The sequence below is a fragment of the Paramisgurnus dabryanus genome, chromosome 23 (assembly GCF_030506205.2).
Source record: "Paramisgurnus dabryanus chromosome 23, PD_genome_1.1, whole genome shotgun sequence".
Classification (NCBI taxonomy): Eukaryota; Metazoa; Chordata; class Actinopteri; order Cypriniformes; family Cobitidae; genus Paramisgurnus; species Paramisgurnus dabryanus.
The window spans coordinates 2,737,753-2,748,755 of NC_133359.1; the positions used below are offsets into that span (position 1 = coordinate 2,737,753).

Consider the following 11,003-nt stretch of genomic DNA (forward strand, 5'->3'; position numbering starts at 1 on the left):
TATTAATGAGGTTTTACATACGTTTTGAGACACTCATGAACCATAATAATCACAAAATGATATAAATACAAAATTGTTCTTTATTTGAATGGAAAGTCAAATACACCTGGCGGTTGAATACTGAGCTCTCTTACATTGAGAGACTGTAGACCTTTGATTCAATTTTTGAGGACATGAAAGCATTAGCCACTTAAAGATCTTAAAGGCTGCAGAAAATACACAGAAATGTAAAATAAAAAACATTGCTTGTAAATAAAAAGTCTGTTTGGGGCAAACAGGGCAGAAATGGTACGATGTTACATCGACACAGAATCGGATTAGGGACTTACTGCAAGTTACCAAGCGACAAACCTGTTGGGATCTCTAGTAGCCTACAACAGAAGAGTTGATGATGACTAAGTTGTCAGAGGTAGACAGTAATGAAAAATTGATAGTAATGCACAGGCATCCAAACAACAAGGATGGACTGAAAATTTAAAGAAGGTGTTTAGAAGAATATTAGCAAATTACAAAAGCTATCAAAAACCAAAAAGAAACCAAATGAAAAATATGCACACTTAAACAATGAAAACTCAGTCTTCTTTACATAAACCAAACGTCCTTCGTAACGTTTTTAGTTTGGCTTCTAGAAAACACGCGAACGTAGTATTTGTGCATGATACATATTCTTAATTCAATGTGAAATAGTTCAGTTATACAAAAAATATCAACGTTGACAAATGCATTAAGCAGTGGAGATGTTACCAAATCATTAAAATGTGCTACAACAACATTTAAAAAAAAAGATAAAAGATACACAATGTCTATATTCACTATTTATATGTAACAGTATAAGGAGCTTTTCTAAAAAAAAAAATAATAATTTTAAAGTTTGCAGCTATAAATCAGACTCTCAGCTTCAAAGTGCAATAATATTACAAACTGCATGAACTTCTCTTATCTGAGTCTGTGCGTTTCTATGTCTTTCATTCTCAAACAGTTTGCTTGGAATTTGATTGATAATGACATGAAGATGTTATAAAACTTGAGCAATAAAGTCAACATGAAAGCTCATTCACATATAAAGTATTTTCAAGAGCGAGAAGAACAATGGCTGCATGTGTCCAAAATGGCCAACTATACCATCTTTCACCGTTTCCTACATTAGTCCACTAAAAGTCCACTTAAAAGTGCCAAAAATCCATTGTAAAATGTGGATTTATTAAGTGCAAAAATTACCCTTATTTGAAAGGGTCATGAATAATAATGTTGAGCTCTGCTCTGATTGGCTGTTTCTCCTTCAGTAGCTCTGTGTGTGTGTAAACAGATCTTATGTTTTAGTCTGTATCAGACAAAGATACAGATTTTGAGGAATAATCAATTGTTTGGAGATTGTTAATGAACATTTCTGAGGGGTAAGTTTGTGTTTTTTCAGTATGGACCTGCAAAACGTAACTGTAACATCAATAGTAGAACTTCAGCAGAACTCAGCATCACAATATGTCATTACCATGTACAGAGCTCTAATTATTCATCTATGCCTAGATAAATACAGTTTTACATTTTACGTCACCTTTAAATGCGTGAATTTGGACACTGGCTTTGAGCCACAGATTGCTCCAGAAGCCCTGCAGGTGCCATCTTGTGTTGAGACGTGGGATTTCACTTCACAATGTGTAACGTAAAGCCATTGAGTTGAACACTCGTTATTGAAGTGCATTATGGGATTGAATAAGTGCACTAGGTAAAGTCCACTTTGATTTCGGACACCACTATAAAATAGTGCATTAAATAAGGGTATAGGGAGCAATTTCAGTCACAACCTACATGGTATCCATTGGAATATTTATATGCTTGTGAAAGGGTGGTGTGAATTACCAAAAAGCAGCCAGGTGGTTAAAAGGGAGGGGTTAAAAAACTAAGAGCTATCCATGACCGTTTCAAAGGAAATTTGGTTTTTTTAATGAAAGATTGTGACAAATGTTTATATTTGAAATAATGTGTTTTCATGTTGACTTCATACTCCAGCATGTTGTCTTGGAGGAAGCAATCCTAACTCGCTAACCTTTTTTTTTGTTACAGATCTTGTCATCAAGATTCAAAACCTGAAGCACAAAACTACAAGTGCTGAATTTAAAAATATCAAAAATGGCAAACATACGTACATTAAAATTGTAACACTGAAAACCCTGTCGACTGCTAACCGCAGATGAGAATTTAGGAGGATAGCTTTTAAAGAGTGGACACATGAACATATTGTGTCATAGCTTATAACAAAGTCTTAAACCGTTGTGAGGACTTCACTGTAAAAGATGTAGCCAGTGTCTCTGTAACATGTGAACAAAACACCAACCGTGATAAAAATCATGTGAAATTTCAATAAACATAGTATTCCAAATTCCAAACATCTGTCCCATTGGAAAACCTCCATAGACCTCATGTGTCCTGGAGGCAAACCTTCACACATGTGGCTTTCACATCTAAAATGATGATTATTGACACACCAGAGTTTCATATCTGTGAATGCAAAACAAGAACTTCAAGCTTATGGGGTACGTTAACATGATATCAGTCCTACTTACCGGTTTCTCATCATTTCATGTTGCATTTTTTGTTTGCTGCGTTTATTGATTAACTGCTTTCATGCATTCGGCTCTTGTATTGCGATTTGACTCCTGAAGAGCGACGTCAGCTGCTCTTCGTAATTCGCAATGTTTCGTTTCATGATGTCCATGCAGGGGCCTAATAATCTCTCGAACGCCTGAACGCCCATTACTGTAAAACATAGCATACGGTAACTGGACGACCACAAAGTGCATTTGCCGTACAAATATAAAAACAGAATGATTGGGTTTGTTTCAAATCAGGCTTGATGTGTTTGAAGTCGCCAGTGATGCTTCAAAAGAGCTTTACAGAAAATATTTGCATAACTGAGTGCATTGTGGGAAATTGAAGTACCTAAGCACTTAACGCTGTCCACGGCATATGCAGATGCTGCCCGTGGCTTGTTGGTGACAAGAGCCAATTCTCCGAAATACTGCCCCCTAGAGCACGTAGTGATTTCCAGTTCCTCATCTTCTGTATCATTTTTTGACTAAAAGAGAGAGGTCATGTGAAGTGAATCTTGTGGTTTTGCTAAGACTGAACAATTTTTATACTTACAGTATTAAGGGGCGTACACACCAAATGCGAATGCAACAATTTGCACAAGTAAATTACATACAAAGTCAATTTAAAGGTGCAGTATGTAAATTTTTGCGGCATCTAGCGGTAAGGTTGCGAATTGCAACCAATGGCTTAGTTCACTGCTCACTCCTCGCTTTTGAAACACATAGAGAAGCTATGGCAGCCACCACCGGCCAAACATGTCATCTTCGGAGACAACTTAGTAAAAAAAGTTTGTCCGTTAAGGGCTTCTGTAGAAACATGGCGGCCCAAAATAGCGACTTCCATGTAGGGGGACCCTCGGTATGTAGATAAAAATGTCTCATTCTAAGGTAATAAAAACATAACTGTGCATTATTAAAGGTCTTTATACACCCCTGATGATATAGTTTTGGATGTTATTTTGCATTTCTGTTAAGAGATCCTTCTAAAAGTTACACACTGCACCTTTAAAGATGCGAATAGGCGCGAACTGGAGCGGAGCGATTCAAAAGACGCGAATTGAGAATGATGCGAAAACACATGCTATTCTCCTCAAACACATCTTCGTGCAAGTAAAAAATATTAAACTCAAGTGAAACATTTGCAAACGTGAGAAATTACGTGAACTGGGTAGCGGAAATGACGTAAAAACACAAGCTATTTGCCTCAAACGCGTCTTTGCACAAGGTGAAAAATTCACATGACACAAAGTTTAATCCCACAAGTAATCTAGAGTGAGAAACGCAATGCTTTGCATTTGATGTGTATGCAGCATTAGATGCATAATGGGTCATACACACCAAATGCGGATTCAACGATTTACGAGAGTAGATTAAATCCAAAGTCAATGCAAAGACACGAATAGACGCAAATGCGTGCAGGGCGATGCAAATGAAGCAAATTTGCCGGTGCGATTGACATGAAAACACACGCTATTCGCCTCAAAAACGTCTTTGTGCAAGTTTAAAATATTCAACTCAAGCGAAAAATTTGCAAACGTGCAAAATTACACGAACTGGGTAGCGGGAATGATGCAAAAACACAAGCTATCCGCCTCAAACGTGTCTTCGCACAAGTTGAAAATATTCAACTCAAGCGAAAAAGTTGCAAACGCATGAAACTATGCAAACTGGGTGGCAGGAATGATGCGAAAACACAAGCTATTCACCTCAAAGTGTCTTCGTTTGAAAAATTTGCAAACGTGCAAAATTACACAAACTGGGTAGCAGGAATGACGCGAAAACACAAGCTATTCGCCTCAAACACGTCTTCGCACAAGTTGAAAATATTCAACTCAAGAGAAAAATTTGCAAACGCGCAAAATTACACAAATTGGGTGGCGGGAATGATGCGAAAACAATAAGCAATTCGCCTCAAACACGCCTTCGCACAAGTTGAAAATATTCAACTCACCCGAAAAATTAGCAAACGCATGAAATTACGCAAACTGGGTGGGTGGCAAGAATGATGCGAAAACACAAGCTATTCGCCTCAAACACGTCTTCGCACAAGTTGAAAATATTCAACTCAAGAGAAAATTTAGCAAACGCGCAAAATTACGCAAACTGGGTGGCGGGAATGATGCGAAAACACACGCTATTCGCCTCAAACACGCCTTCGCACAAGTTGAAAATATTCAACTCACCCGAAAAAATAGCAAACGCATGAAATTACGCAAACTGGGTGGGTGGCAAGAATGATGCGAAAACACAAGCTTTTCGGCTCAAACGCGTCTTCGCACAAGTTGAAAATATTCAACTCAGGAGAAAAATTAGCAAACGCGCAAAATTAAGCAAACTGGGTGGCAAGAATGATGCGAAAACACAAGCTTTTCGGCTCAAACGCGTCTTCGCACAAGTTGAAAATATTCAACTCAAGAGAAAAATTTGCAAACGCGCAAAATTACACAAATTGGGTGGCGGGAATGATGCGAAAAAACACAAGCTATTCGCCTCAAACACGTCTTCGCACAAGTTGAAAATATTCAACTCAAGAGAAAAATTAGCAAACGTGCAAAATTACGCAAATGGGGTGGCGGGAATGATGCGAAAACACACGCTATTCGCCTCAAACGCGTCTTCGCACAAGTTGAAAATATTCAACTCAAGCAAAAAATTAGCAAACATGCGAAATGACGCGAACTGGGTGTCGGAAATAACGCGAAAACACACGCTATTCGCCTCAAACGCGTCTTTGAATGACACAAAGTTAAATCCCGCGATTTAATCTAGAGAGAATAACATGGTGCTTGGTGTTTGGTGTGTACACAGCATAAGTCTTGCCTGAATTGTGTTTTATTTTCTTTGTTTTATCACACTTACCTTGCTTCTCTTCATAGTGATCCTAACATGTCCGGACTCTACGATGTAAAAACAGTCTGCCAAATCACCCTGTAAAATAAAACATGCTTCACGTCTAAAATCTGATTGGATGAGCTGCATTTGAATAGTTGCTATACATGTCTAACCTCACCTAGTTGGACAACTACAGGACATTTCAACAAAACATTGGTTAAAAGTAGTACTATCATTTCGCTGAAGTATGTTAGAACAAAGACTAAAACTATCATTAAAATGCATTACTTTTATTTTATAAGTAATTTTAGTATTTTTAATTATTGAATAAACACACCAAATAAATAATTAACCTGAGCAATGATCTGTTCCCCGCTGTTGTACACTTTGGTCGACAGGACATCAACAACCTTCATTCTCTCTGAAACCTACAAGCAAAAAATATCGGCAAGAAAACGTTCTGTGTTTCGTACGGTATATACAGTGCATTTTGATAATAAATAAATTAAAAGACATGATGTTCATGCCGGGTAGCCACATTGATTCCTTTCAAACTCTGAAAGGTTACCAGATAAAATTGCAGGGTTAAATGCAGTATTTAATGCAGGATGGGTGTACAAACCTCCAGCGACGTGAGGAGTGGAAGAGTACCAATGAAAGCCTCGTACATTTTTCGTTTCTTTGCGTTATTCTTGACAATGATCCGCCTGAACGTTAACCGATCCTATAAAACAAAAACGTTTCAAGAAAAGCAAACTTTTCTTCTTTTATTTTTCTTGACACTTTCCCAATTGCCAAATTTTCACACGATAGCTGACGCACAACACATCAGATTTTAAAGTACTGACTAGGCACCACAGAGCTCCAGGTGAGGTAGCAATGATGGTGGCCGCTCTCGGTGTGTTGTACATAAGGGCGAGCTCTCCAAAGCTCCCACGGTTATCATAAGACCCCACCATCCGTGTAGTGCCTTCCGCCTTTACGACAATGTCAAACTTTCCCCTAAAAAGAAACTCAATGAGATGATAATCGAGCATTCGAGGTTTAATGACATAGAGATGGACTGAGGGGTAATCTCACCTCTCAATGACGTAAAAGTTGTCGCCGTCGTCATCTTGATCGATGATGTGCTCACCTGTCTGCACAACTTTCTCAAACATGGCATCCAGCACTTGAGACATCTGTTCCTGTTATAAATACAAAATGTGCGGCTTTGTCAAATAGCCTTAAGTTGTGCAATGCAATGCAATGGTGCTTATGCGACTCATTAAAGGGCACCTATTATGCATATTTTTACAAGATGTAATATAAATCTCAGGTGTGCCTAGAATGTGTCTGTGAATTTAAAATACCTCACAGATTTATTATAGCATGTCCAAAATGCCCCTATCTGGGTGGGAGCAAAAATGCGCTGTTTTCGTGTCTGTACCTTTAAATGCAAATGAGCTACAGCTCCTCCCTCCCTTACCAAAAGAGACAATGAGCGCTTTCAGTCTAAAACAATAGTATATATCTCTATTGAGATATGGCGGACAGCGTCCAACTCGCTGAGAGAGGAAACTATGGTGAAACAGAACTGTCAGTCAGTAGGCATAGGCGGGGCTTTATCAGTGTGACATCACATTAACAACAGAATCAAAATGGCATGTCTAATGAGACATGATGGGATTAAAAAGGAGTGGGTGGATTTTTTCATTGTAGGGCTGTTGTGTTCACGCACTGCCAACACACAACACCTTGTAAAAGTGTATTTTGCATAATAGGAGCCCTTTAACTCTATATTTAGTTCTTATCTTACCTGGTCCAGGTTTTTAAACAATAGGATGTCTTTGCAGGCCTCTTGTAGTCTTTGTCTCTGCTCATCTGTTTTAGGGTGAGTGACCTGAGTGCACAGCAAAGCATTGTGGGATATATGAAGCACTTATCCGAAGCACAGGATGTCTGAAAAATTTTTAAGGACACTCACTCTTGGTTCTTTGTCTTCTTCATCTTCATCTGGGTTATACGCCTCTGCGCAGACTTGAATGTGAAAACAAGAGTGAAGAGGAAAGAGTTTGATCAATGAGACGCATGTCAACAAGAACAACCTGACAAGATGACGCATTACAGGAGATTTAATAGCTAACACATCATAGATACAGTGCTTTGTGAAATAAATGACATAAAATGAAATACTTTATCTTCATAACATCTCCTTTAGTGTTTTACAGAAGAAAGTATAGTTAGTGAATGATGACCGGGTCAAAGAAGAGTCTGAGTAAGATCTGACGAAGCTCTCTCTGTATCTCCATTATGCTCACAAAGAGACATGAGGCGATAGTTTGTACTCATCTTCCTCACGCCTCCGGTATTACTACTATAAATACCATCATAGAGAAGATAAGAGCAGGAACTTGACTGTCTAGATCGATACGCCGCTCACAAACAAGTGTGATCTTTCAAGGCCAGGAACAGTCTGCAACTCTATATCTGTAACTCCAGATCCATTTCCCAATATTTGGTAAGATAGTTGTCACATATACAGTAGTTTGATTATTTACAGAAGTGGAAACGAATTCACAAATTTACTCCCAAAGATATATCCATGAAAGAGCACCAATCGCTGTCAATGGTAAAGCAATGGTTCCCAACCTGTTTTCCTTGGGGTACATATACGACAATCTGAAACCCCACAACCCTCTTCAGCTCTCTTTCCATTTGATTTTGCTGTTACGTTGACAAGCACGTTTAACAATAATTGTTTTACATAATAAAAAAAAAAACTTTTAAAAATGTGTTTTAATAAAATGATTAGTGGAACATTTTATGCATCTTTAATTTGAGCTCACAGCATATTGAATCCCACGCCCCTGGTGAACTCTGGCGCCCCCCTAAGGGGGGCCCGGGCCCCAGGTTGGGACCACTAGTTTAAAGGACCAGTGTGTCGATTTTTAGCGGGCTCTAGTGGTGAGATTGTGAATTGCAACCAACAACTCAGTCCAAAGCTCACCCTTCCCTTTCGAAACGCATTGAGAAGCTACGGTAGCCACCACAGGACAAACAGGTCATCGTCTAGACAACGCAGTGACAAAACGCGCTCTATATACATTATCAGTCTTTCATTCTTCATTTCAGAGATGTTGTCTTTCAAGCAGTTCTTTCATACTTTCATTTTATAAAAAGCTGTTTTCATTAGACTGCTGTGATTTTTATCTATGTCTGTCTGGCATTTTCCTTGTGTCAGTATAAGGACAGAATATGTTCCTTTAGTTATAAACACATTTCTTGTTCACTACCAGACTCCGGCACAGCTCAACCACAATCATTACATATTTCCTAACAGTCAATTATCGCTGGCACCACAGCACATTAAACAGCCCACCAACTTCACTTTCGGTTTTAAAACAACCCCCGACGGACAGAACCTCATGGCTCCCAAAACACTTCTGCATGGCTTCCGGCAAACCGGAACCGGTTTTCAAAAACCGGTTTTCAAAAAAGTTTGAAATGAGGCAGATTTAAAGTACAATGTTACAGTCCTGCTAGAAATTAACAAAAAACTTACCAGATGCTCGCCGGACAAATCTGTTGATAACTGGAGCTGCATAAAGATGAAAAAGATACACATAAAGACAATGTGAGATTTATTCATTGCAAACTTTTAGATTTATTATATATTGATGAACACAGTAATGTGTGGATTATCTGCACCCAGGAAGCAGCTTTTAGTCTGACCAAAAACCTACATCTCTGCAGACCATGAGTACCACATAATTGACGCTTTCCACTAAACATGCATCATTGCATGGTCATGGTAATAGAAATCATTCACCAGATAACAATGCTGCAAAAGGACAAATACAAGGGCCTTCATGCACATACACTATTCATGAATGACTACGCCAAGCATTGTGGCCTCCTGTGCGCAAGGCCTGGTAAAATGTTAGTGAATAATTGTTTAAAAAAAGCTTTTTACGCACAATATTGCATATGAATTAAAAAGCATTCAATTAAACAAAAAGGGAAAACTATATAATTTTAATCTGGCTACGGTGCATCTTTTGTTGCAACCCGTTTGCAATAAGCCGAGCGCTCATTTTTGAAGGAAAACGCATTCATCAGATGTGCGATCATGCGTTAAGCATGAACAAAAGATCTGTACAACTTTGTTTCAATAAACGTGTGCGTTATTATTATGCTGATATTAATACTGTGTAGATACATTTTTATTAAAGATGCTCTCCAAATGATGCGCTGGTGTGACGGACGCGGCACCATTACGCATCAATGGAATTGCAATGATGCCGAATGAACGAAAGGGAAAACGCACGCAATAAATCATTACCTACGAAATCTTCATCATCGTCGTCATCTTCCTCCCCGTTTTCAGAATCGATCTGCATGGCCTCCTCGATGAAGTTGACGGCTTTGCCCGGTCGCCCGGCTGAGTTGTGTTCATTGCCAAACGCGCCGCCGCGGGTCTCGTTCTCCTTGAGGCGCGTGAAGTACTGAAGCGCGAACTCCAGGAGATCCGCCGGCTGATTCCTCAGGACCTCCACGGTAAAGCTCTGCAGAAGCTCCGTCAAGCCCTCGGGAATTTCTATACTCATTCCTGACGATCGGCTCTCCCGTGAAAAATCTGCGCAAACGTCGGCCCGATCTTGCGCGTAGAAAAAAACCCCGAGACGGCGGTGCCCTGTTTTCGCCGCGTCAGCTGAGAACGATGATCCGGAAAAAACGCGTCAGAGAGAACGCGACGCGACGGATTCCTCGCTATTCCGCCATCTGCGCCAGTTTTCACCCCCGTCCGACCGCGTCCTCTAATTTTCAGGCGTAAAAATGGCTCGGATTCTGAAAAGTGGCATCTTTTTTGCTGCTGGCTAAAGGAAAGCCGCGCATGTGATGCGGGTTACCATGGCAACCTGCATCCCGGGATGTGCGTAGGAGGAACGCTGCCGCAGTTCAGATGAGCATCAGCGCGGACGCGACGCGACACACTAGAACGTTCCCATTATATCAAACGCGTTGTGAACAGTGACATGTTTCAAGAGCAGCACAAAACTAACATACGCTGTTAAAAAGTTCCTCTCTGTCAGACTGTATGGTTGCACAAAGAACCTTGAACTACACACAGAAATGGTTCTTTGTAGTGAATAAGCTTCTAACTACAAAAGATATACAGCAATACTGTACTGTACTTATTTGAGTATAAAGACTTGATGTAGACAGAGGCTAGGTGTCACACATTTTACTCCAGTCATTTCTCATATTTGATTTTTGATTATATAAGCATGTGGCAACATTTCTACTCTTATAGCCCTAATATAACTTAATATAACATATAACCTGCTGTGGGGCATGTTGTCACAGTAGGAGACTGTATCTCCACTGTCAGATAAAAGGTACAAAAGTTTTCACTGGGACAGTACCATTTAAAGTATATCAAAACTTACATAATGTGATAATCTACCTGCCATTCATGAAAACACCCTTTGACCTTCAGTCAGATTTACCTTTATCATACTGTTGACCTCTGTTTACCAGTATTATGGTATTAAATATCTGTTTACCATCCGATGTGCACTTTCTTTTTTAAGTGTAATC

The 11,003-nt window shown here is 39.5% G+C and overlaps 1 protein-coding gene across 3 annotated transcripts; it reads right to left on the reverse strand.

Annotated features, from left to right (window-relative positions):
* Positions 1-62: 62 nt before the first annotated feature.
* On the reverse strand, positions 63-10,446 carry LOC135768228 (cAMP-dependent protein kinase type II-beta regulatory subunit). 3 transcript variants are annotated; one of them, XR_010542104.1, is made up of 12 exons: positions 9,745-10,446; positions 8,965-9,000; positions 7,387-7,439; positions 7,219-7,302; positions 6,501-6,607; positions 6,269-6,422; positions 6,043-6,144; positions 5,774-5,848; positions 5,448-5,516; positions 2,938-3,073; positions 2,562-2,754; positions 63-2,496 (listed from the first exon to the last, which is right to left on the reverse strand). XR_010542104.1 is itself a non-coding variant. In XM_065277431.1 (11 exons), the coding sequence occupies exons 1-11, from the start codon at positions 10,007-10,009 to the stop codon at positions 2,621-2,623; spliced, it is 1,215 nt and encodes a 404-aa protein (XP_065133503.1). In that variant the 5' UTR covers positions 10,010-10,409; the 3' UTR covers positions 63-2,620. The 3 variants fall into 3 exon arrangements, 1 of the variants encoding a protein (XP_065133503.1); XR_010542105.1 differs by having other exon boundaries at positions 63-2,459; positions 9,745-10,445; XM_065277431.1 differs by having other exon boundaries at positions 63-2,754; positions 9,745-10,409.
* Between the last annotated feature and the right edge of the window lie 557 nt (positions 10,447-11,003).

What these genes read in the sequence shown, in the direction of transcription:
- LOC135768228 (XM_065277431.1), bottom strand. Translation starts at nt 10,009, where the DNA reads ATGAGTATAGAAATTCCCGAGGGCTTGACGGAGCTTCTGCAGAGCTTT. An exon ending in ATTTGTCCGGCGAGCATCTG is followed by an intron (nt 7,440 to 8,964) that starts GTAAGTTTTTTG and finishes TTCACATTCAAG; the next exon opens with TCTGCGCAGAGGCGTATAAC. An exon ending in GGGAACAGATCATTGCTCAG is followed by an intron (nt 5,517 to 5,773) that starts GTTAATTATTTA and finishes TTTATTTTACAG; the next exon opens with GGTGATTTGGCAGACTGTTT.